The sequence below is a fragment of the Leguminivora glycinivorella genome, chromosome 24 (assembly GCF_023078275.1).
Source record: "Leguminivora glycinivorella isolate SPB_JAAS2020 chromosome 24, LegGlyc_1.1, whole genome shotgun sequence".
Classification (NCBI taxonomy): Eukaryota; Metazoa; Arthropoda; class Insecta; order Lepidoptera; family Tortricidae; genus Leguminivora; species Leguminivora glycinivorella.
The window spans coordinates 10932807-10959997 of NC_062994.1; the positions used below are offsets into that span (position 1 = coordinate 10932807).

General features: G+C 36.9%; 3 protein-coding genes across 5 annotated transcripts; 1 reads left to right on the forward strand and 2 right to left on the reverse strand.

Moving 5' to 3' along the window:
* On the reverse strand, positions 1-3320 carry LOC125238701 (zinc finger protein 235-like). Its single transcript, XM_048146102.1, has 2 exons — positions 3106-3320; positions 1-2042 (listed from the first exon to the last, which is right to left on the reverse strand). Exons 1-2 carry the CDS (start codon positions 3134-3136, stop codon positions 670-672), a joined length of 1404 nt encoding a protein of 467 aa, XP_048002059.1. The 5' UTR covers positions 3137-3320; the 3' UTR covers positions 1-669.
* LOC125238532 lies at positions 3187-4383 on the reverse strand. The gene is made up of 4 exons (XM_048145866.1): positions 4062-4383; positions 3533-3871; positions 3301-3381; positions 3187-3251 (listed from the first exon to the last, which is right to left on the reverse strand). The coding sequence occupies exons 1-4, from the start codon at positions 4159-4161 to the stop codon at positions 3187-3189; spliced, it is 585 nt and encodes a 194-aa protein (XP_048001823.1). The 5' UTR covers positions 4162-4383.
* A 1308-nt stretch (positions 4384-5691) lies between these two features.
* On the forward strand, positions 5692-27102 carry LOC125238680 (zinc finger protein 234-like). Of its 3 annotated transcripts, XM_048146074.1 has the most exons (6): positions 5692-5707; positions 5844-5944; positions 20650-20994; positions 21698-21970; positions 23622-24842; positions 26635-27102. In XM_048146074.1, coding segments are annotated over exons 1-5 (1836 nt in total). In that variant the 5' UTR covers positions 5692-5705; the 3' UTR covers positions 24737-24842; positions 26635-27102. The 3 variants fall into 3 exon arrangements, with proteins under 3 accessions (XP_048002031.1, XP_048002032.1, XP_048002033.1); XM_048146075.1 differs by lacking the exon at positions 26635-27102 and having other exon boundaries at positions 23622-24895; XM_048146076.1 differs by lacking the exon at positions 5692-5707 and having other exon boundaries at positions 5752-5944.
* The last annotated feature ends 89 nt before the right edge of the window (positions 27103-27191 follow it).

Here is a 27191-nt window from a genome sequence, read left to right on the forward strand (position 1 = left end):
GGAACATTAAGAGCCTTAGTACCCATTACCAATCATTGAAAAGTTTTTAACTCTAAGCCAGGATTTCAAATTTGGCGGAACCGAATATTCGGCCGAATGTTCAGTTCGGTAACAGTTGAACCGAATGTACGGCCGAATATTCGTATTCGGCCCATCTCTATCAGCAGTAAACTTGACCCTGTAGAGCCGGGCGCAGCCCGCCGTACAAGCGTGCGTAGCGCGCTTTTACATTCAGCAGTGCAAAGTTTGACCTTCATTCACCAGTACACCTGACCCTGTAAACTCTAGTCTAGCCTACGTCTAGTCTAGACATAGGCTAGAATAGACATAATGCATTCCTTAATATATACTTATTATATCTGTGCTTATTATACTATGACTTTTATCATAAAAGCTCCTTAAGTTAGTGTGAAATTGTGTATATTATAGAAACTAGTTATAAGGAAAATTGCTACACACCAACGGGGTCCATGTGTATCCACATATTTTTGAATTCTATGTAAATACCATGGTTTGCAAAAAAAGTTCTTACTTACTTACTTACACTAAATGTTATTCTGTGTTTGAGCCAGTTTGAGCACTGACTTCAGCTCTGCGTGGATCTCAGCCTACGGCTTTCTCGATAGCGGTAGTTCGCACGTTTCACATCGTCAACTATTGCGGCTGTGTCTATGACAGAATAGTTTTTTCATTTGTTTTAATATTTCTATGAATCCGAGTATGACTGTTTAAATTAGACTTTCTTCTAAATCGTTTTTTACACACATCACACGAATATGGCCTTATATCACTGTGGAACAGCATATGTAGTTTTAAATAAGCGTCAGTTTTAAATCGTTTTTTACACACATCACACGAATATGGTCTTATATCACTGTGTAACAGCATATGTAGTTTTAAATAAGCGTCAGTTTTAAATCGTTTTTTACACACATCACACGAATATGGCCTTATATCACTGTGGAACAGCATATGTCGTTTTAAATAAGCGTAAGTTTTAAATCGTTTTCTACACACATCACACGAATATGGTCTTATATCACTACTGTGTAACAGCATATGTAGTTTTAAATAAGCGTCAGTTTTAAATCGTTTTTTACACACATCACACGAATATGGTCTTATGGCAGCATGAACAAGTGTATGTCGTTTTAAACCATACATAGTCACAAATCCTTCGCTGCATACATCACATGAATATGGTTTTATGACACTATGAATCCCTGTATGTCTATTTAAACCACTCTGAAAATTAAATCTTTTTCCGCATACGTCGCACGAATATGGTCGTACGTCACAAGGTATCCTTGTATGTCTTTTAAAATGATACGCAGTTTTAAATCGTTTTTTGCATACGTCACAATAATATGCATAAATATTAGGGTGAACTCTACTATGTTTATTCAATTGGTATCTACTTCGGAAACGCTCTGCACATATTTCGCAACAGTAAGGTTTTTCTCCTATGTTATCGCATTTAGAGTCCATAGACTTTGACTGCGTTGAGTGTGTTTCTATATGAATTTTTAAGGTATTTTTTTGATGAAATATGCCGCCGCAAATGTCACACTCATACATATGAACTCCTGACTTTTCATACAATTGTTCTGTGCGATCTACATCTATATGTTTCATAACATGTTTCATCAAGTCTGAGTCTAGAGCAAATTTTTCGCCACAAAATTCACAAGTAGGTTCGTTCTCACAGTCAATGTCGATGTTTTTCTCTTCAGTGTCCGATTTCTTGTCCGGACTCGGGTCTTGTGAACGCTGTGCGGTCGGTATATGAATATGAGTCATGATATGTTGATCCAAATCTGATCTCAGAGCAAAACTATCTCCACAAAAATCACAAGTCGGTTTCCCATTGTCAACTCTAGTGAGTATATCCTCCGCATCCATTTCCGTATCCGTGTGTTGCGTGTCGTTGGCGGCAAGAGCCTCTTGGTTTCGGAGCCGTTCGAGGCGCACGCGGCAGTCCTGGATCGCGTATTTTCGGCATAAAGCCCGCTCCTGCTCTTGCTGGCACTGACCAGCAAATGCTAAAACATTTTAGACAGTATTAATAATGATAAAATATCACAAACATATTTTTACTGTAATCACATTAGGTACTCTGCAAAACACCTACAATTTTTCCACAGTAAAATAAAGTGTTTGATCACTTTTCTTCAGTTATATTTTTAATTTAATTATTTTATGTTTCATATCCGTAAATCATTAAGAAGAGCTGCAGAAAGTATTCAAACGCACAGCCAATTTACATATGCAATTTTAAAAATGATTACATGCACAACACAATACAAATTTCTATCATTTTTAATTCGGTCATCAACTAAATACACTGACCAGTGCTAGTTTTCTTGGGATTAAAATAGACTCTCACTTAAATTGGAAGACTCATATTGAACATATAAATAATAAGATATCCAGTAGTTGCTATGCCTTATCTCTACTTGCTCAAATATGTTCCGAAAATATTGTACTAAATGCTAAATGTCTATCCTTTACTTACATACAGAGTTATCTACTGGGGTAATTCTGTAGATGTACATAAAACATTCAAATTACAGAAAAAATGCTTAAGAACTGTATATCGTATGTACACAGAAGATTCACTTCGTGACGTATTTAAAGAAAAACGTATTTTGACATTAGCAAGTATTTATGTCTTAGAGCTATGTATGTTTATAAAGAGTCAAACTACATATTTTATTAAAAAGTCATCATTAAAAAATAATATAAGAGACCAATACAAATATGACCTATATCTTCCACGGGTTAACAACTCTATGAACAAAAAGAGCTTGTTTATTATGGCTATCCGTATTTTCCACCATCTTCCTCTCAATATCAAAGCGCTAGACGGAATTATGTTTAAATGTAAGCTCTAGAGTTGGCTGATAGAGCAAGTGTTTTATGACACAAAATAATTTTTTATTACACCTATGTAATGTTAGATAATAAGCTTAGTTATAAAATGGGTAGGTTACCTACCATAATTGTACGCCCTAGCAGACAACTGTTGATACTTCTTGTATAAAAAAAGCACCTATGCATGTACACAGTTATACAATAAAATTCTATTCTATTCTATTCACTCACCATTGCCCTGCGCACCGCCTTCCTGCTCCATGCTCGGAGGTCTGTGGATATGATCTATGACATGTTTCACTAAATCTGATTTTACACTGAATCTTTCACCACAAAGATCACATAATGGTTCTTTCTCTTCAGTGTGAAATTCATCTCTAAATGTAAATTTATCAGTATCGGACTCAGTGTCGCTATTAGTTGTGCCTTGTCGCTTAGCTAGCACATCGATGTGTGGGATGTATTCAAGTGTCACAGAGCAATCTCGAAGCACACGGCCAATGCGACCTGCACAACAAACATTAAATTAAGGTCAATCTCTGTAGATATGATGCTACATTTAAATCTTTCTTATTTACTCAAGGATTAAACATGTGGCATAATATAAAACTAGTACCAATATAGGGAGTGCATCATTACACAAGAATTCAGAACTTACCATGAACTACTAGAGTGACATCAGGGCGATATGGGCACTCCGCACCCAGCACAAGCTCATCTTTAACATCATGGTCCGTGTACAGGCCGGCCAGCATGGCTGCTTCGCTCACACACTCCCTGTCCGAGCAGGAGGCTGTCTGTGGGATCTGTGGCACGGACTCCGGCTGCATAACCTCATCCTTCACTCTACCGTCACACAAGCCATCGCTCACAATATTTTCAAAGCATGAGGGATCTTCCTTTATTTCGTATTCACTCGTTGTGTGTTGCAAACAATCTTCCTTTTCGTCACTGTCTGACTGATGTTCATTCTGTGGTTCTTCTTTGATGTGCACTGCTAAGTAAAACGATTAAGATTAGACTCAGAACAAATTTACTTGGCAACGATTTTAATAGCATATACAAGAGTTAAGTAAACGCCATAATTACAAAGAAGATAGTTCTGTAAAAATTGCACCAGCGAGGCTGTTAGAATCACTGCCAATGTCGTGAAGCCAAATGCACGCGAGAAACACCCGGACACTCACCTCGCGCCGCGCCGGGCGGCCGCCGCTCGGGCTCCGCTTCTGGCTCAGCGGGCTCCTCCTTCAATCGCACAAACTCGGACACTTCGGTTACAAACTCCATTCTCCTTCCATACAAGTCAATTTTTGATAGTTACACTATCTACCTATTACGATGATCAAAATAATATAAGTACTTTATAGAAAACATTAGTGAATTAATAATGTTCACTTGTATAGTTTTTTTCTACATTTCTATCGTATTTTATTCAAGATATCAACTTCTATTTACATATTTCTATACAACAATTACAACATAACCTCAAACACAAAATGTCAACTTAAAAATCGTAATAGAGGGGCGTACTTGACGACTGCAGCATTGGTACGATCATCACAACATACCAGATGTGTTCAGAGGTCTGCACACACATTATTCATCACCGGTATCCATCACTGTACAGTACTGACGGGTATGTCATTAATACAATTAGACAAAGACGTGTCATCTATCTCGCGGCGACATACTGTACTGACCGGTGATGAATAATTTGTGATTAAAAGCTTTGTGCTAATGGGAAAGTGCCAGTTGGGGAAATGGATGAAATCTTTCAGAAAAAAAAAGTTCGGACTCTACAAACCTGCATTTTTTTCTGATGATAGGAATAATAATCAATAGGTACAGAAACAAGTTGCTAGTTGATTTAAATTGATTACAAACAAAAATATGAACTATTTTCTGTATATAGAAATGGTTATTATTCTTATCATCAGAAAAAAGTGGTACTTTTAAAAATTTCATCTATTTCCCATTTGCTCAAAGCTTTTAATCACAAATTCATCACCGGGTAAAGTACAGACGGGTCTGTGCTGACCTCTGAACACATCTGGCAAGCATGTGTGGTCGCGCCTTACTTACCTTAAGTGCGATAGGGACTGCCTGACGTTTTATCATTTATCGGCGACCATGCTTGCCCGGCTGGTATGTTGTGGTGGCCGGACCCAAGCTGGACCAATACAGCTAGGAACATACTACGCGGACGTCCGTCGTAAATCGACTGCGGACGGGAATCTGGACAATGGAAATACACATAACCGTGCAAACTATCGGTCGACGGACGTGGAATTGGCCTTGAGCGCATGGACGTCCGATCGAAATCTGGCTCGCTGGATGTTTTGTTCCGTGCACACTGATCGGTCGCGGTCGCGGTCAATTCTAAGAACACACTACGCAGACGTCCGTCGTGAATCGACCGCGGACGGGAATCTGGACAATGGAAATACATATAACCGTGCAAACTATCGGTCGACGGACGTGGACGTGGCCTTGAGCGCGTGGACGTCCGATCGAAATCTGGCTCGCTGGATGTTTTGTTCCGTGCACACTGATCGGTCGCGGTCGCGGTCGATTTACGACGGACGTCCGCGTAGTATGTTCCTAGCTTCAACTCGCTGGATGTTTTGTTCCGTACACACTGATCGGTCGCGGTCGCGGTCGATTTACGACGGACGTCCGTGTAGTATGTTCCTAGCTTACTGCGTCAGGTACGCCCGTCTGTTACTTTAAGTTGACATTTTGTGTATGAGGAGGTTATGTTGATACATGTCGCCATTTTTAATACACAATGAAAAACATTTTAAAGAATCTTGAACAAAATACGTCAGTAAATGTAAAAAAAACATACAGCCTTCATACAGTTAATAATTTACTTCTGCTTTTCCTAAAGAATCTAATATTATTTTGATATATTTTAGTATTATTTTGATAGTTTTACTATCAAAAATTAACTAGTTGTATGAAATAAGGATGGAGTTTGTAACCGAAGTGTCACAGTTTGTGCGATTGAAGGAGGAGCCCGCTGAGCCAGAAGCGGAGCCCGAGCGGCGGCCGCCCGGCGCGGCGCGAGGTGAGTGTCCGGGTGTTTCTCGCGTGTATTTGGCTTATCGACATTGGCAGTGATTTTAACAGCCTCGCCGGTGAAAGTTTTACTAAACAATCTTCATTGTAATCATGACGTTTACTTAACTCTTGTATATGCTATCAAAATCGTTGCCAACTAAACTTGTCCTGACTCTAATGTAATAAATAAAAAACCAACCAACTGAAACATTGAAATATCAGAACATACAATTACAACTCGAGGGTAAGTGAGAAAGAATTGCTAAATCTGATAGTATAATCAGTGGGAAAGACATTTAATTTAATCTGGATCAGGCTCTTACACGAATGTCATATATATATTAGCTCAAAATGATTACAAAATATTTACTTGGATGCCTCAGATATAACTCGTTAGAAGTAAGGCGTAACCATTGAGGTATAATGTACTAGAGAGGACACGGCTAGGGTTTGAGATCCGGATATCCGAATTATCCGGATATCCGTTGAATTTGAGATCCGGATCCGAGGTCTCATAGGATCCGGATAAAACGGATAATACGGATCCGTTAAATATGGGTGCCAGAAAGAATTTTCGAATGAAATTTATGAATTATTTCCTGTATTCTGTCGCCTTAAATGTTTATTCACATTTATATGGTTCCCCACGACACAGGCACAGCCTAGTGCGAGGACCCCTGGAAATGTAGAAACCTAACTCTGTTAATAAACTTTCTTTTCTTTTTTCTTTTCTTCTTTTATAATAATTCAAATACTCCAGAATATCAAGCTAGGTTAGGTTTGGTACATTACGCCACAGTATAAAGCAGTAATAACTCTTCTAACAAACTTCACTCCGCGCGGTGTGTCGAAAACTACTCTCCATATGCACCGAATACATGCGAAACTGGTAAGTATTGGGCTGGACAGTCGGGGCCGCGTTCGCGCGCTGTGTTGACGTGTTGAGTTCGGGAGAAAATGACGTCAGCACCGAAGACATATTTTCGTTACTGTAGTGTTTATGGGTGTATGGAGAACAGTTCTCAAAATGCGGAAATGTCAGAATGTTCTTTAGAATTCCTAGACCCCAGAAAAGTAAGTGGTTGTTATATTTTTGCAGTGTTAGGTACATTATTGCTTACGTAAATGGCGTAAAAGTGAGATTTAAAGCTAGAATGGCACATTAAAATCAATAAGGATTTATCTGTAACGACATTTAGGTAGATGCTGCGATCTATCTAGCTCGAAAGTTTGGTACCTACTTAAATATTGTGCAAACATCTATTCAAACATTTTATGTAAATACGATTTCGTCAGTATTTTAAGAAACAAACACGTACTTGAATCTTTATTAGATAAAAAGTTAGAAAGAGCGTTGGTACTAGCATAGCGCCATACACAGTTACTACGAGTAGGACAGTAGCACAGGTACAACCCTGCGTGACCTTGCGCAGTAGTAACGACCGCGTCGCCGCTGCCGGAGATTAACTACTGATTTATCCTTATACTGTGATTACGCCATGCGATGAATGCATAAAACTATATCATATTCTGTTTTCAATATATAATATAAAAATATTTATTTCAATTGATAGTTTTGAATATTACACGGTTCTAATACGAATTTTATGAAAATGAAAATGAAATATTTATTTTTCAAGTAGGCATATTACAATGCGCATATGAACGTCAAATAAAGCTACGCCGGCTCTAACCCTACGCCTCAGCCTCGAGAAGATTTCAGTCCCCCCTCAGTTGGGAGGGGGGTATCCACTATGGGACCGGCAAGAAACTCGGCGGGCAACTTCTTTTCAAAACATTACATCTTATAACTAACATGCATTAAATAACAAGATACAATTTAACCTTTAGTCGATAATCTAAATATATAAAAGAAGAAGCTGACTGACTGACATATCAACGCACAGCCGAAACCGCTGGTCCTAGAGATTTCAAATTTGGCACGTAGGTTTCTTATATAGTGTAGAGGAGCACTAAGAAAGGATTTTTCAAAATTCACCTCCTAAGGGGGTCAAACGGGGGTTCAAAGTTTGTATGGGGAAACAAGATTAGTTTGACTATTTTATTGGAAACTTCACAGGAAGATTCCTTAAGACATATGACTGAATACGTGTTTCAGGTTTTTTGAAAATTTAACCCCTAAAAGGGTGAAAAGGGGGTGATAAAGTCAAAAAATCAATATGGGTATCGTTTTTATGGTTTATCGGGTCGCTGATCACGATAAATACAACGTTTTTAAAATCTAACGAGGCGGAAGTGAAATACCTTCTCTCCTGTTGTGGTGCAATGGGGTTTAAATATCAAAAAAAAAAAATAAAAGAAGATATTGACTGACTGACTGACATATCAACGCACAGCCGAAACCGCTGGTCCTAGAGATGTCAAATTTGGCACGTAGGTTCCTTATATAGTGTAAAGGAGCACTCAGAAAGGATTTTTCAAAATTCACCTCCTAAGGGGGTCAAATGGGGGTTCAAAGTTTGTATGGGGAAACAATGTTAGTTTCACTGTTTTATTCGAAACTTCACAGGAGGGATCCTAAAAACTTATGACTAAAGACGTGTTTCAGGTTTTTTGAAAATTTAACCCCTAAAAGGGTGAAAAGGGTGTGATAAAGTCAAAAAACTAATATGGGTATCGTTTTTACGGTTTATTGGGTCGCTGATCACGATAAATACAGCGTTTTTAAAATCTAACGAGGCGGAAGTGAAATACCTTCTCCCCTGTTGTAGTGCAATGGGGTTTAAATATCAAAAAATATATAAAAGAAGAAACTGACTGACTGACTAACTGACATAATATATCAACACACAGCCGAAACCGCTGGTCCTAGAGATTTCAAATTTGGCACATAGGTTCCTTATATGGCGTAGAGGAGCACTAAGAAATGATTTTTCAAAATTCTCCTCTTAAAAGGGTGAAATGGGGGTTCAAAGTTTGTATGGGGAAACAAGATTAGTTCAATTGACTAAATACATGTTTCAGGTTTTTTGAAAATTTGACCCCTAAAGGGGTGCAAAGAGGGTAAAGTCAAAAACACAATATGGGTATCGTTTTTATGGTTTATCGGGTCGCTGATCACGATAAATACAACGATTTAAAAATCTAATGAGGTGGAAAAGAAATTTTCTCCCCTGTTGTTGTGCAATGGGGTTAAAATATCCAATATAGCCATAAGTATAGGTTTAGTTTTTATCTTTACTTCTGGTTCAAGAGATTTCAAATTGACACGGAAGTTCCTTAGAGGAGCACTAAGAAAGGATTTTTCAAAGTTCACCTCCTAGCATAATAATTTGACAGGGGCAAGGACAGGGACAGGGACAGGGACAGGGACAGGGACGGGATAGGGTTAGGGATAGGGATAGGGATAGGGCTATCCCTATCCCTATGGATAGGGATAGGGATAGGGATAGGGATAGGGATATTGATAGGGATAGGGATAGGGATAGGGATAGGGATAGGGATAGGGATAGGGTAGGGATAGGGATAGGGATAGGGGAGGGACGGGGACAAGGATAAAGATAGGGACGGGGATAAGAATAGGGATTGGGGTCGGAATAATCGGTCGGCCATCGATATCTAGGCAGTGTAAAATGCAGGTGGCTCAGTGGGAAGGGTTTAGTAAGTAGGCATCGGCGAGTATCCTGCATCCGTAATAACTATTACATTCAATGTGCTGTAAGAAGATCGTTGCTTGCTTGCCTTTTATATGTTTACGTTTGTTTGCGTTTGCTTTTATATGTTGTTGTTTGTTTATCGGGTCGCTGATCACGATAAATACAACGTTTTAAAAATCTAATGAGGCGGAATTGAAATATCATCTCCTCTGTTGTGGTGCAAAAGGGTTTAAATATCAAAAAAATATATTGACTGACGGACATATCAAAGCACAGCCGAAACCACTGGTCCTAGAGATTTTAAATTTGGCACGTAGGTTCCTTATGTAGTGTAGAGGAGCGCTAAGAAAGGATTTTCCAAAATTCACCTCTTAAGGGGGTCACATGGGGGTTCAAAGTTTGTATGGGGAAACAAGATTAGTTTGACTATTTTATTCGAAACTTCACAGGAAGATTCCTTAAGACATATGACTTAATACGTGTTTCAGATTTTTTTGAAAATTTTACCCCTAAAAGGGTCAAAAGGGGTTAATAAAGTCAAAAAACCAATATGGGTATCGTTTTTATGGTTTATCGGGTCGCTGATCACGATAAATACAACGTTTTTTAAATCTAACGAGGCGGAAGTGAAATACCTTCTCCCCTGTTGTGGTGCAATGGGGTTTAAATATAAAAAAATATATAGACTGACGGACATATCAACGCACAGCTGAAACCGCTGGTCCTAGAGATGTCAAATTTGGCACGTTGGTTCCTTATATAGTGTAAAGGAGCACTAAGAAAGGATTTTTCAAAATTCGCCTCCTAAGGGGGTCAAATGGGGGTTCAAAGTTTGTATGGGGAAACAATGTTAGTTTCACTGTTTTATGCGAAACTTCACAGGAGGATTGCTAAAGACATATGACTAAATACGTGTTTCAAGTTTTTTTTTAAATGTACCATTTAAAAGGGTGAAAAGGGGTGATAATGTCAAAAAACCAATATGGGTATCGTTTTTATGGTTTATCGGGTCGCTGATCACGATATATCAACGTTTTTAAAATCTGACGTGGCGGAAGTGAAATACCTTTTCCCCTGTTTAAATATCGAAAATAGCCATATGGATTTCTTTTTTATGTTTACTTCTGGTTCAAGAGATTTCAAATTACACGTAAGTTCCTTAGAAGAGCACTAAGAAAGGATTTTTCAAAATTCACCGCCTAACATGATAATTTGACAGGGACAGGAACAGGGACGGGGCGGGGCGGGGCGGGACGGGAAGAGACGGGAGGGGACGAGCCGGAACAGGGATAAGGGTAGGGATAGGGATAGGTATAGTAATATGGATAGGGATAGGGATAGGGATAGGGATAGGGATAGAAATAGGGATAGGGGAGGGACGGGGAATATATATGGTAAGCGTGTTCAGTGGATACATGTAGAAGTATAATGCCCCGCTGCACCTTAATCGAAATAATTGCGGACAAATGTACCTACATAGAAACCTACGGATCCAAATGAAAATCTTATTTTTTGTAAACGTTTGAATAAGAATACTTTTATTACGCGGGCGAAGCCGCGGGTAAAAGCTAGTATTATACAATAAGCATGATTTTGAATTATTTCTGAATTATAATTCTCATTATTGACGAAAAATAGTGACACCAAAACTGAAATAGTATTAAAGTATTTAATGCAACCGGTGTTTAAGGGAGGTAAAACAAGGTGAATGGCGCGATTATTATTCTGAGCGAGTTGAGCGATAGAAACTTACAAAACTAATTTTATTCAAAGGAAATTAAAATTTATGAAAAAAACAATTACTTATTTTTATTTCACTGACTAGAAATTAAATATAACACAATGTACAATAGTGCTAAAAATAAACTACTTAGTATTTCACACACAAAGTATAAAACAAAGGTCTACACTAAAAGTGTCGCGTCTAGGTGGTCAAGTCTTACTCTATGACACGGTTCGCTTCACGCGCATGCGCCTCGCGCTGCCGCCGCTGCCGGTCGGCGCACAGAATAGGCTAGTTTCCTACTAGTCAAATCAGCTTCTTTTTATGGCTTGTCAAAACTAGTATGGAATTAGTATGAATTACTGAGGAGTTGTCAATTCATTTACTTTAAATCTTTCTTTTTGACTTATTAAATAGAAATTATGTTTAAAAATAACTAGTGCACTACATAAAACATTTTAATTTAAGTATAGGTATGTTCGAGTTGTCATTTCTAGTGCGTAGTACATAGTAGTTCAATGGGCGTAACAACAAACTGCTGACCACCGCTTGTTGCATACTGCGTGGTGAGACCGACTGCTCGGAACTTGTGACTCGAGTCTCTATGTTCCGGATGTGCCCAGAGTCAGTCTGAGACCACGAGCGCGCCCCCTTCTGGCAGTACCGGTGACGCGCACGGTGTCGCATAAGAATTTGCCTCTCTGTTGTGCGCTTACATTGCTCAATACGCTTCTGACGTCCGCACAACGAAGTAAGATAAACATGGAAGCCGGGTACGTATCACAATGTCTTAAGTTAAAAAACCTAACGTTAAATGATCTACGTTCAAAATACCTAAAATCAAAATACATAATGGTGTTTCGACCGAAATTCAAAATACCTAAAAGTTTAAATTGGTGCATATTATAATGTCTAAAATAAAAAAACTAACGTTAAATGACCTACGTTCAAAATACCTAAAATTTAAAAAACGAACGTTAAATGACCTATATTCAAAATACCTAAAATCGAAATACCTAATGATTAAATCCGAAAAGCAAAAATGTCTAATAAATGGGGCTTAAATAACCGGTTTACCCTTGAATCGTCGACAGACAATTAATCGAATATTATTTCAAAGACAACGTTTCAAATAATTTCATTTCATCGACAGTTCATATCGTGGAATGATCGATACAAGTCAAATTAAACCGTGGACTTTTACTTCGTAGATAAATTATTCCGAGTATACTTTATATCGTGGTATTTTGTTTTGCGTTTTTACATTTCATTTTGTTTTACATTAAATAAAATTTATTTCGCGTAATATTATTTTTAATTATTTAACTTAGTGTATGTGTAATTTTCCTATTCCTTTAATTATTTCTTGCACTACCATTTTCAAAATGTCTATTCTTTATTTCCTGCTACCCTAAGGTTGTCTGGTAGAGATCGCTTACAGCGATAAGACCGCCTGTTGCTACCTATGTTTAATGTCTGCTATTTGTAATCTGTTATCCTTGTGGTGCAATAAAGAATATTTACTTACTTACTTACTTCAATTGTGTATACCGAAGTATTTCAATTGTAATTTTTTCGAAAATTTTACAATTTGTAAATTATTTGTTCTTATGTTTGGTCACAACTAACGTAACCTTCTTTTAACCTAACCTAAACCTATTTTAAAGGTCGTGCGTTGATATGTAGGGTCGCAGTTCTAACCTAACCTAAACCTTCTCTGTAAACTGTTTGTTTCTGTGTGTGGTCACAGTACTAACCTAACCTAAACCTAATCTGTAAACTGTTTTTGCGCGTGGTCACAGTTCTAACCTAACCTAAACCTACTTTAAAAGCCGTTCGTTGTTGTGTAAGGGCGAAGTTCTAACCTAACCTAAACCTACTCTAATATAGGATTTAAACCAATTGGGTTCCCTCTATTTGGCATGCCTTTAATTGTTCGAAACGATTTTCGCATAACAGACTTCGCATAATCGATTTTCGACGAATGTTAATTTGGAAGAAAACATATTTAACATAATATAAAATAATACTAATATTACTTTGTACGAAAATGAGTTCGCATAATACTTTTTACGCCGATTGTTTTTTTATGAATAACATTGATTTGCAAAATTGTGTTAAAAATATTTCTTAAAATCAGAATAACCACCCATACTAAATGCAGTCGGGAGAGTCGGTTAGGTTAGGTTAGAACTGCGACCTCAAGAAATACAATATTTTGTTAAGAATGCACGAATGTCGCGGTTAGGTTAGGTTAGAACTGCAACAGACAGAGAACCTCCTATAGAGTGGCAGTCTTGTATATTTGGTTCGCGATACGAGTCACCAGTGTTTGGGGTGCGAGGAGCGGGCGGGGAATGTGTTAAGCGCGCTGTGATTGGCCGTTTCAAGGACGGCGGGCAGTCGCGCCAGATGAAAAGGGACAGAAGTATGACTGTCCCTGTACTGACGCGTAAGTGGCCAATGTAAGTTGACCTATGCCGGCTCTGAATAAATTATAAATATGACTTATTTGTGGAATGTAATGCCGTCTGTTTTTAAATTTTAGCTTCTTGTTACCTTTCCACACCATTTCACACTACAGGTGGACATCTTTAAGGCATCAAAATACCCTTTTCCAATTTTTTTGTGCGAAAAACACGCGCTGCTTTCGGGTCTGTTACTTGGTCGATACTGATCGGGCACGGCGAGCGCCCGCGCTTATATCAGTGCAAATACTAGGAAGGCTGGCGACCGCGAGTCGTCTTGTAATAGATGTCTATAGGGGTTGGTCTGTGCTGCAACATCAATATAGTAGTATTTAGCTATGATAAAAAATCTGCGTGATAAATTTCGACTAAACAATGTTATGCATAAAAACTACTCGACGAAAAACCTTTATGTACAACATATATTCGAACAAACAAAAATATGCCTAGATAAATTATGCGTAATTATACTATGTTAAATCAATACTTCAAAATACCCTCTTTTACGCTCGCGGAACCTACCCTACTACTTCGGTATTTTGATCGGTTAATCATTTTAGGTATTTTGACCATAGGGTATTTCAAATGTTGGTGTATAAAATTTTAGGTTACATAGTTTTTGGTATTTCAAACATTAGGTATTTAGTCCAATAGGTATTTTAAATTTCGGTATTTCGTGCGTAGGTGTAACTTGCTTAGGTATTTAAAATCATTAGGTATTTTGATTTTAGGTATTTTGAACGTAGGTCATTTCATGGAAGCCACTTTTAAGAACATTACCGTTCAAATTCTTGGCACCGTTTAGCACACATAGACAATTACGCCTACATTTGCGCAAGACAATACGTTTACAGGCCCTGTAATCAAAACTGGTAAACAAAACAATAGTCATCTCTTTTATACTAATGCACACAGATAAGTGTAGCTGAAATGCATATAATGTCACTAACTACCAATCAGCGATTTTATTCGGCTAAAAACCTTCTTGCTGTACGTACTGGCAGCTAAGAATTCGCGGTTCATATTTGACTAAAATTTGACACGAAAAGGGATGGGTTTATGTCATACATTAAAGAACCAAGCAGAAATAATTTTAATTTTATGCATATTAAAAAATAACTACATAATTAATTTGTTGTTATGAAGTAACAACCTACATATGAAAATAATAATTATGTCGTACACGTATTCCGCTATAATAAGTATTTTTATGGCTAGATATATTCAATTTATATCTGTATATCAATGTATAGTCACGTTCAGGTTGTTGTCAGTTGCCATCTATTGTTAACAGGTGTTAAACGTAGGCTTTCATTTTTAAATTTTACTTTTTCAGGGCTGGTCAGGTTTTTCAATCGCCAGATAAATAATATCTGTCAGATAAATGTCAGCTGTCACTGTAATTTATACGTGTGATGAAAAGGATAGTAGTAGATAACTTTATCTGGCAGATTTATCTGGCGACTGAAAAACCGGCCCTTAAATATGTAATTACTTAGAATACTTAGATGTCGCCACCGAAAGATAATAACATAGAACACTACTTTCAAACAAAATGCCAGCCGAAAAGTGGTTCCAAAATCATAATACGCCGTACTGACACCGGACCACAGGTCACGTCTATTTCTATTCTACAACCTTCTAAATTAACACGTTTAGGGACGCTTAGTGACGTCATCTGTCATAGACCAAAGGAAACAAATGACTACGCGTATGCTATACCATACGTGTCCACGAATGTGTTCAGATTGGCCATTTAAACCACTATGCCGGTGACACAAGGTCTGTGATCAAAATAATCGAACTCCTATGCCACTGACACGTACGTGTGTTTAAACAAGTTTACTGGCCTATGTCGGCCGCACAGCAGGCAGGCAAACATGGTCGCGCGATATTAATAAAATTATACAAAAATGAAAGTTTTAAAATATCAATGGCTAATAAAAATATTGCATAACATCATCCCCATACAAAAGTAGCTCGTACAAAATAAATCGAAATAATTATGATCCTCGCCAAATTACGCATGAAACTTAATCCCATATTTTTCTCCGTATTTGTTGGAACGACTAGCACATGACATGATATTACAAAAATTAAAATTTTGAAAAAACCCCCGACCGCGACATAGTGGACCGATTTTCATGAAACATGGCTAAGAACACTCCCGACTAACTGAGCTTTCAAATAAAAAAAAACTAAATCGAAATCGGTTCATCCGATCGAGAGCTACGATGCCACAGACAGACACACACACAGACAGACAAACAGACAGACAGACAGACACGTCAAACTTATAACACACCGTCGTTTTTGCGTCGGGGGTTAAAAACAGTACGACATATTCTTTTTGTAAACATACACGGTGTTTCCGGTATCACTCAAAACCTCAGACACCCCAACTGATTTTTATTCTTTTAAACTCATCTAGAGTATTCATCTTTTAATCTGATCGTTACTTTTTTTTTAGTTGAATTTTTAATTTTCTGTACAGCTCTACTTGACTTTTAGCTCTACACTCAATAAAATAATTGCTAACTACCATCATAAACCATAAGACTATTTATTTGTGGACGTTACTGCAACGACATAAGGTTTATCAATAGACAGCTAAGATGTCACTGTAAAACACTTTAAAGCTTTGTCACAGTAAACTTCAAATTGGACAGGTAATCGCAGTAAGCAAATAAACTCAATATTCAAAATGACAAGGTTGTAATTAGGTACGAGTTCAATTTGTTATGACTTATGATAAACATTAAGATTAAACTGACAAACAACGTCAAACTAGTAGCGGAAAAAATAATCGTCCAAGTAACCGGCCAGTATTAATACCCCTAAATACTGAAAAAAGGTAAACAACCTCTAGCAATGCGATATACACAATGTTGTATTACGAGTACAATAGAATGGGCACGTAAAAAATAACTAATAATACTAATTTAAATAAAAATATTACCCCCATCAAGATATAGCTCAATCGATTCTACTCTCGATTCTGAACAAAGTGTTTTCAGGTTTTTAGTGTTAAGTGAAACACGGTGTATATTCTAAATATGCCGTACTACGACTGTTCCGACTGGCCGCCATTAGCGCACTGACAAGCTCCGTGGCACAATTTTGAGGCCCCGCCTACCGTGGCACAATATTCGTGGGGTCATTTTTGAGAGCTCTTTAGACATCTAGGTATATTAACAATCGCTGCGTCCGCACCTGAATGCGACTTGTTCTCGTGGAGATGGGCGAATGTGTGTTATGAATGTTTAATGTTTTGTGAGTCAATGGATGACACGTTGTCTAGTATTTTTGTTTAATTTTTATTTTGTCTTTTTAATTTTTGTTTTGTTATAAAATTTATATTTTGTGTACAGCGAAAATTTATATATTCTATTTTCGGTGTATTGGTTATAAAATTGCGAAAATTTATGTAATGCCGTGTAAATATATTGTTATTATTAAATACATAAATAAAATAAATAAATTAGGTATTACTTATATTCCTAAAACTCACTCTAAATATACAAAATTACACAATAATACAAAATACAATTAACAATAAGTAATACTTAAAAGCTAAGAAACACAATATCCAAAAACTAAACCATATACATCTCCCTAATATTCAGTCGTCGAACAGCCCCCACGAGTCATTCCCGGCGCAAAAGTACCCAACACACTCAGCATTCCCTTATTGAACTGCGATGGATAATCTTTGCACCAGAAATGACCCGGAGCGTGGATCAAGTCCCTTTGCACGCAACCGACTACCGAGCTCCCTTAGGAAGGACCGCGCCTCTGAGCACCAACACCCAGTGGTCTCCACCGCGAGAGGCACAAACAAATACCCGCTCTAGCACGCATACTTCTCTCGCTGTTTAAGGGCGGCTAATTCAGCTGCTGACCCCGCTAACCCTGCCGTGCGACCTAAGTGGGACCTAAGCAGCAAAAGTGCTGACGCATGTAGCATCCCACAGCAAGCACTTCCCTTTCTCCCAGGTTCCATCACCACCAGGGTCATACCATCCGGCCTCTTGCCATCAGACCGGCTAAGACCCGGAGGCTCAAGCAAACATGGCACGTTAGCTGAAATCAACGCTCTGCGTATGATGTCATTCAGAGCGTGATGGCGTGGAAACCTCCCCGCACATCGACAACAATTCAAAGCGTGATGACCATTGCTCCCCACCACATGGTGCCGCATATATTTAATTAAATAACACAGTGAGTTACATTTTAGTCTGGTCCCCACACTAGGCATAGCCTGTCCGGTGGTGGACATAGGACTTAAACAGTGTTTACAATTGAAAAAACAATAAAGATTAAAATTAATGAATAATCTTTTGAAGACAGGAAAAAAACAAACACAGGTAAAAATAAAGGAAACAATTATTTAGCATAAAAGTGTAGGTGACTAAAAGTCCAAAAGAGATAGATATTAAAGAAGTAACCAACTGCGAATTACTAGGTATCTCACAGGACAGTCACTTGACATGGAAAACACATGTTGAAAATATAAAAAAAAAAAACTCCCGTTTTGTATATGCCCTCAGTGTTTTTTTTATATACTACGTCGGTGGCAAACAAGCACACGGTCCGCCTGATGGAAAGCGGTCACCGTAACCTATGGACGCGTGCAACTCAAAGAGTGTCACATGCGCGTTGCCGCCCCATTAGAAACTTGTACACTCCCCTTGTGTACTGAAGAGTAGCGCTGCCTTAAGAGTGTGCTTTGGCAGCATACCACTCGCAGGCAGTCTCGTGGCTACGCTACTGACTCCTCTTGTGGGGCCCCAGTACTGACATCCAACATGTCTACAGTATGCAGAAAAAGTGCATCAGGATTTTGGCAAATATACACCCACCCCACAGCTGTAGACTGCGTAAAAATGTAAGCTTACTGACCCTCCCCTCCCTATACAACGTGTTTCCGGTAACACTCAAAACCTCAGACACTCCAACGGATTTTTATTTTTTTAAACGTATCTAGAATATTCATTTTTTAATTTGTTGATTTTTTTTTTAATGGAATATTGAATTTTCTGTGCAGCTCTACTCGACTTTTAACTCTACACTCAATAAAATAATTGCTAGCTACTGCTACTTAAAACTGATTAATTGTGTACGTTACTGCAACGACATAAGGTTTACCAATAGACAGCTATGTCACTGTAAAGCACGTTAAACTGTGTCACAGTAAACTTCAAATTGGACAGGTGACGCAGTAAGCAAATTTAAACCTAACATTCAAAATGACAAGGTTGTAATTAGGTAAGAGTTCAATTTGTTATGACTTATGATAAACTTTAAAATTAAAGTGACGCCCAACGTCAAACTCGTAGCGGAAAAAATAATCGTCCAAGTAACCAGCCAGTATTAATACCCCTAAATACTGAAAAAGGTATACAACCTCTAGCAATATGATATGCACAATGTTGTATTACGAATTTGTACACGTAAACCATAACTAATGATACAAATTAAAACAAAAAATATTACCCCCATCAAGATATAGCTCAATCGATTCTACTCTCGATTCTGAACAAACGGTTTTCAGGTTTTTAGTGTTAAGTGAAACACGGCGTATAAAAATGTGAGCGTCAGGACCTCTGGACCACTACAGATATTTGATGTTTAGTACATACTAATATTTAGTACCTATTTGATACTATTTGGTACCTAACTTCATATATTTGGTACCTCCACTGATATCTAAAAATCGAGCGAATAAAGTGGCCAGACATTCTGACGTCAGGATGTCTGGACCATTTTTTTTGTTTACATAGTTCTAGACAACACTACTAACTAATACTATACTATACTATACTTTTGACAGGCGCTACATACTTGCAACGCCACGCCACGGCTCGGCTCACAACCTTAAATATATGTTGAGGTACCAAATAGGTATTAAATATTGACTAAGATATCAATTAGTAGTGTTGTCTAGCTAGAACTATGTAATAAAAAAATGGTCCAGACATCCTGACGTCAGAATGTCTGGCCACTTTATTCGTTCGATTTTTCGATATCAGTGGAGGTACGAAATATATATTATATTATAGCCTTTTTATTCCTTAAAAATTCATACACATTTTTCACTATTTATGTAGTTACATGCTTTGCTTACATAATGCTAACAACATTAATTCAATTCACAAATGAATACTCACATTTTTTAAACTTAAATTTAAAAAATATCTATCTAAAATTCATTAAATTCATTAGTTGCTATAATGTGATGTCAATATTTTAAATTACAGGAGGTACCAAATACATAGTATCAAATAGGTATTGTGGTAGGTACTAAACATCAAATATCTGTAGTGGTCTAGTGGTCCAGCCGGTCCAGGGGTCCTGATCCTGACCTGACGCTCACATAAAAATGGACCATACTATATAGAGCAATTAAAGTAAGTATATAACAAACTCCCCACCTCTTTAAAAACTGTAAAGTCTGGCTCAAAGTTCATAAAAACTTAAAAATGACAATGCTGATAGATAACCTAACATGTACATACATAGATTAAATCACGCCTGTTTAATTCCCAGGGGTGTAGGCAGAGATCACAGATTTCCATTTACCATGATCCCGATAAACCACTTTCGCTTCACACACTTTCATAACGTTTCTCATACACGCTCGTCGGTTTCGATTACTTCTGACCTGGCCTTTTTGCAATATTTCCCCGATTTGATCAAGAAAAGTTCGCCTAGGTCTTCCACTTCCAACTGACCCTTCCACACATGTATTACTATGCAATATCCTTTCGTTTATATAGTTGGTTTGGTTATGTTTATGTCTCTAAGTACAAATTTTTGCTATACCCTTTCAGGGTCCATGGACCTATTGTAAAATGTATATGATGCAAATAAAGAACTAATCTTAATCGTTATTACTTACCAGTGCACATCGAAGAAGAAGCACAGAATAAACATCAGTCAGACAATGACAAAAAGGAAGATTGTTTGCAGCACACAACAAGTGAATACGACATAAAGGAAGATCCCTCATGCTTTGAAAATATTGTGAACGATGTGATGCATGACTTGTGTGACCGTAAAGTGAAGGATGAGGTTACGCAGCCGGAGTCCATGCCACAGATCCCACAGACAGCCTCCTGCTCGGACATGGAGTGTGTGAGCGAAGCAGCCATGCTGGCCGGCCTGTACACGGACCATGATGTTAAAGATGAGCTTGTGCTGGGTGCGGAGTGCCCATATCACCCTGATGTCACTCTAGTAGTTCATGGTAAGTTCTGAATTCTTGTGTAATGGTACACTCTATGTTGGTATTGGTACTAATTATATACACTGTGTTTTTTTTGTTTTCCGTTAAATTCGACACGTCGTTAGGTTCGTTATCAGGAACCATCCTGTATATCACTTTTAGTTAAATTCGCCAAAAAAATTGTTTCATCATTTTCATACATAATCAATGAATTAATTAGTGTGAGAAACCCTTAAGATTAATATTCAAGTTAGTGTCAATTGATTGACGGCAGACGGCACATGTCAAAACAAATAACATTAGGCATTGGTAAAGGCTGTCACACACCTGCGGGCCGATTTTTGAGTCTCAGGCGTTCGAATACAAAAAATAGGCACTGAAAATAATAAGCAAGTCACCGTTTTTAACCGGTATTTTTTTAGTGACAGAATCCGTATGCGAGATTCAAAAGTCGCCCTCCTGTTCAGTAATTATCTTTATTTTTTTAATAACTCGATAACCGTAAGAGTTAAGACGCTAGTTTCTTAGAGAAATTAATTGTATTTGACCTATAGAATCTTCCCTTAAAGTTAACGGAATTCAATAAAAACAGGGTGTATTATGCCATATGTTTAATCTTTGACTTAATAGGAAAGGTAAGGCGGCTGTGGGCTCTTAGTCCATCAGTTAAATTTAGCATTATATCTACCTAGAGATTGACCGTAACTTAATGTTTGTTGTGCAGGTCGCATTGGCTGTGTGCTTCGAGATTGCTCCGTGACACTTGAACGCATCCCACATGTTGAGGCACTCATCAAGCGAAAAGAAACAACTCAGACTGACACGGAATCTGATACTGATGAATTTTCATTTAGAGATGAATTTTACTCAAAAGAGAAAGAACCACTGTGTGATCTCTGTGGTGAAAGATTCAGTGTAAAGTCGGATTTAGTGAAACATGTCATAGATCATATACACAGACCGAGCGCGGAGCAGGAAGGCGGAGGGCAGGGCAATGGTGAGTGTATTTAGTTAATGAATTGATTAAATTATTGCGAAGCATTGGATGGGAACATTCAGCGAAGTCGAATTCTCATTATTTAAACAAAAGAGGAAACAATACAATACAAATACTCTTTATTGCACACCTCAATACAGAAAACAATGAAGTAAGTATACACAACAACTTAAGAGGCGGTCTTATCGCTAAAGAGCGATCTCTTCCAGACAACCTAGGTAGTGGAGATTAATACATTAATAATAAGGATTTAAATTTCCTTACTTACAAATCTTACAATCTAGAAGACATGTCTAAAAAAACCTAACTGAGCACTCCTTGAATCACATTGTTAACCGACTTCAAAAAAGGAGGAGGTTCTCAATTCGACTGAATGTTTTTTTTTACTAACTATATAAAATTAATTCGTTTTGTGGGAAAGGGGGGAGTCGTGTAGAAAGTTCGGTAGTGGGAAAAATTATAAAAGTGGTGTAGAAATGTATATTGTGTCCGTAATTATTTTAAAAATGACGAATATACATTGGCTGTGCATTTAACTACTTTTTGCAGCTTTTTTAATGATTTGCGGATGAAACATAACATAATAAAATACAAATATAAGTAGTTTAAGAAAAGTGAGTAAACACTTTTTCCCCTCACTAGCTCGGAAACACGTGTTTTATCCTTTAATACCAGCGGGTAAAAACGCATTTTATCCACTAGTGGGTAAAGTAATTTGACCTTGAATAAATTCAAATTAACTGCTTTAAAATTGATAAAAGTAGGTGAATCTAGTAATAAAGATGATTTACCAGCTGTGGAACTACTGGAAGCAGTGATAATGCATTTTTTGCGTTGTAGTTTCCTCGCTATAGTGTGGGGAAAAGTTTTGTGTTACATTCGGGTGCAAATGCATTTTAATTCTCGTGTGTTAAAAAACTCGCAAGTTTAAGATTCTTTCACTTGCTCGTTTTTCAATTCCACACTCGGCGTTAAAATACAACTTTGCCCCCTTGTATAACAAATAACTATATTTTACTGTGAAAAAGTTTTTTTTTTAGTTTTTTTCAGAAACCAAACAGTCACATAAACACATTTTATATTGGCAATACAAAAATGTTCTGCAAAAAAAGAAAATAGCTACAAAAGACCTGGAGGTTCATAATTGTATACTTAAACAATGTTCACTTGATGAAAATATGAAAACAACATAACGTAACGTAATACAAGAAAATTAAACTGCATACAACATAACATAACCTAACGTAATTATGTTTTTAAAACAACTTACGTTTAAGAATATTTTTTAGAATACCCAACGAATTTTGGAAACAATCAACATCAAAAAGGTGTTTATTATAGTAGCTAGGAGCTCGTCTTAAAAAGGTATGTCTAGAATAGTTATTTACACAAAAACTGATGTGAAACAGCGATCGAGGGCGCAAGGGCTGACGCGGAAAACTAACAGTAACTCGGCTTAGCAGATTAGGGCAATTAATACTACCTTTAAGAAGTTTGAACAAAAACATGACATCTAAATAAATTCAATGTTAAGTTAAAAAATAAAGTTGTAGGTTTATTCCAAAGTACCTAATAATATGATTAGAGTACTTGATAGTAAAAACCTGTATGTGTGATATTATCATTATTAACGATGTCTAAAATGTTTCAGCATTTGCTGGTGAATGCCAGCAAGAGCAGGAGCGGGCTTTGTGTCGAAGATACGCGATCCAGGACTGCCGCGTGCGCCTCGAACGGCTCCAACACCACGAGGCTCTTGCCAACAACGACACGCAACACACGGATACGGAAATTGATGCAGAGGATATACACACTAGAGTTGACTTTGAGACACCAACTTGTGATCTTTGTGGAGATAGTTTTGCTCTGAAATCAGATTTGGATAAACATATCATGACTCATATCCATATGCCGACCGCACAGCGTTCACAAGACCCGAGTCCGGAGAAGGAATCGGACACTGAAGAGAAAAACATCGACATTGACTGTGAGAACGAACCTACTTGTGAATTTTGTGGCGAAAAATTTGCTCTAGACTCAGACTTGATGAAACATGTTATTAAACATACAGATGTAGATCGCACTAAACAATTGTATGAAAAGTCAGGAGAGGATATGTATAAGTGTGAAATTTGCGGTGAAACATTTCAGCAAAAAAATACTTTAAAGATTCATATCAAAACACACTCAACACAGCCAAATTCTAAGGACTATAAATGTGATAACGTAGGAGAAAAATCTAACACTTTTAATCGACGTTCATATAACTATAGTCATAGAACTGGACAGTCATATTGGTGTTATGTGTGTAAAAGGCAATTCAGAACTGAGGCTATTTTAAAACGACATATTCTGTTTCATAATGATGTAAGACCATATTCGTGTAGCATATGTAAAAAAGGATTTTTGACTATCAATTATTTAAAACAACACATACTACGTCATTGTGATGGTCCAGGTTCTTCTATACGGCCGCATAGCGTCATAACGTCAAAGCCTAAGGACTACTATTGCAAAATATGTGCAGAGTCTTTCCGAAGTAGATTCCGATTGGATGAGCATTTAATAGTTTACCATAACATTAATCCATATTCTTGTGGCATATGCAAAAAACGATTTAAAACTGCTTCTCAGTTAAAAGTGCATATAATGATACATAGTGACATACCACTATATTCGTGTGACGTATGTAAAAAACGATTTAAAACTAAGGCTTATGTGAAGACACATAAACGGTGTCATAGTCATGTAAGACCATATTCGTGATGCATGTGATGTGTGTAAAAAGGGATTTTTAACTATCCCTTCTTTAAAAAACATACACTGCGTCACACTGACGTAAAACTATATTCGTGTGATACGTGTAAAAATGATTTAAGGGTGTGTGTGTGGATTGAGTGAGCACCTTCCGAAAATAAAAAAAAATATGCTGATCATTTAGTAAAAGTTCTAAAACAATTGTAAAACGAATCTCTGAATTTGTAAAAAGATAAATCAAAAGATACAGCCATTAACATGTGCTCACTCAGTTCTCACAAACTACCAACGAAAACAGTGAATATATTCATTTAACATATAATATTTATATACTAACATTTAGTAAAAAATAGGCCAACCTACCTCTATAAATATTAGATCACCTAGTGACGTATTAAATTTTTTACAAATAGTTTCTTATGCTCACTCAATCCACACACTTTTGAAAAGCCGAATTTTGATGAAAAACATAAGATTTAGACCGCTATTATATGTGTATAGTTTAGTAAAAGTGAAATGGGAATTTGTAAAATACAAAACGAACCACTAACGTGTCAGGTTTTTTTATAATAAATTTTTGTAAGTGCTCACTCAGTCCACACGTTTTGAGAAAGTTAAAAATGTAAATATCTTACGATTTGTAGCACCTAAGACACTCGAAAGTACTTCAACATTTAGTAAAAATTTTTACTAAATATCCACCATCTAATATTTTATATTCGTTGTCTGGTTTTAAAGATATTCAGACATAACTTTTCTCATACAAATGTATCAAGTAGGGTGACCACACTATGTCGGCTCCTGATTTTCCCCACCTTCCCATTGTCATATTGAGATTGGGGAGTTTCGTTCGTTCAATTTTGATAATATTAAACTAATACCATATTAATTATCCATCTGCAAACTGTTTTTAGGTTATATTCTTGGCCTAGTGATGATGTGTATTGTGTTATTTTTATCGACGTCAGGATAATAACCATATCGAAATGCATGCATTAAAAAGGACATGAATGATAATTGGTAAGAAACAAAGAATATAATACTTCACTAGTAAGAAACCAGAACCTGGTAATCTAATCGCGCTAACAGATGAGCGTACCGGATTTGTAAGTGGGAGCGAGAAATAGTTATTCTTTTCTCGCTTCCACTTACAAATCCGGTAAACTATTATCAAAATTGAACGAAACTCCCCAATCTCAATATGACAATGGGAAGGTGGGGAAAATCAGGAGCCGACATAGTGTGGTCACCCTACTTGATACATTTGTATGAGAAAAGTTATGTCTGAATATCTTTAAAACCAGACAACGAATATAAAATATTAGATGGTGGATATTTAGTAAAAATTTTTACTAAATGTTGAAGTACTTTCGAGTGTCTTAGGTGCTACAAATCGTAAGATATTTACATTTTTAACTTTCTCAAAACGTGTGGACTGAGTGAGCACTTACAAAAATTTATTATAAAAAAACCTGACACGTTAGTGGTTCGTTTTGTATTTTACAAATTCCCATTTCGCTTTTACTAAACTATACACATATAATAGCGGTCTAAATCTTATGTTTTTCATCAAAATTCGGCCTTTCAAAAGTGTGTGGATTGAGTGAGCATAAGAAACTATTTGTAAAAAATTTAATACGTCACTAGGTGATCTAATATTTATAGAGGTAGGTTGGCCTATTTTTTACTAAATGTTAGTATATAAATATTATATGTTAAATGAATATATTCACTGTTTTCGTTGGTAGTTTGTGAGAACTGAGTGAGCACATGTTAATGGCTGTATCTTTTGATTTATCTTTTTACAAATTCAGAGATTCGTTTTACAATTGTTTTAGAACTTTTACTAAATGATCAGCATATTTTTTTTTATTTTCGGAAGGTGCTCACTCAATCCACACACACACATTTAAGGATATGTTGGGATTAAAGACGCATACAAAGATTCATAAAGATACAAAGGCATATTCGTGTGATGTGTGTAAAAAACGGTTTACACTTGAGTCTTAAAAAGACATACACTAGTCCATAATGCTGACATAAAACCGTATGCGTGTGACACGTATAAGAAACGATTTCGGATTCCGGCTCAGTTAAAGAGCCACATACGGATTCATAGCTGTACAAAGCCATATATGTGTCCTGTGTGTAAAAAACTATTTATTTATTTAAACTTTATTGCACAAAGTATACAAAAATGTACAAATGGCGGACTTAATGCCGAAAGGCATTCTCTACCAGTCAACCATAGGGCCAAACAGAGATTCAATACAAATGGTGCAGAGAGAAAACAAAAAGGTGTTTTACTAAGAAGAAAAGCAAACTATATATGTGCATATACAGCATATACTACACATACTTTTACATAAATACATATTTATAATAAATATTTTAAATATTACATATAATAAATTTAAAAGTGGAAAATGTCTGCCTTGGGTGAGACTTGAACTCACGGCCTCTG

Bases quoted from the DNA above. Each gene is read 5' to 3' on its own strand.
- LOC125238701 (XM_048146102.1), bottom strand. From the start codon at position 3,136: ATGGAGCAGGAAGGCGGTGCGCAGGGCAATG. The intron at 2,043-3,105 runs GTGAGTGAATAG...AAAATGTTTTAG, and splicing joins AGGCGGTGCGCAGGGCAATG to CATTTGCTGGTCAGTGCCAG.
- LOC125238532 (XM_048145866.1), bottom strand. From the start codon at position 4,161: ATGGAGTTTGTAACCGAAGTGTCCGAGTTTGTGCGATTGAAGGAGGAG. The intron at 3,382-3,532 runs GTAAGTTCTGAA...TTTGTTGTGCAG, and splicing joins TGTCACTCTAGTAGTTCATG to GTCGCATTGGCCGTGTGCTT. The intron at 3,252-3,300 runs GCACAACTAATA...ATTTACATTTAG, and splicing joins TGTGCTAGCTAAGCGACAAG to AGATGAATTTCACACTGAAG.
- LOC125238680 (XM_048146074.1), top strand. The intron at 5,945-20,649 runs GTGAGTGTCCGG...ATTACTTACCAG, and splicing joins GCCGCCCGGCGCGGCGCGAG to TGCACATCGAAGAAGAAGCA. The intron at 21,971-23,621 runs GTGAGTGTATTT...AAAATGTTTCAG, and splicing joins AGGCGGAGGGCAGGGCAATG to CATTTGCTGGTGAATGCCAG.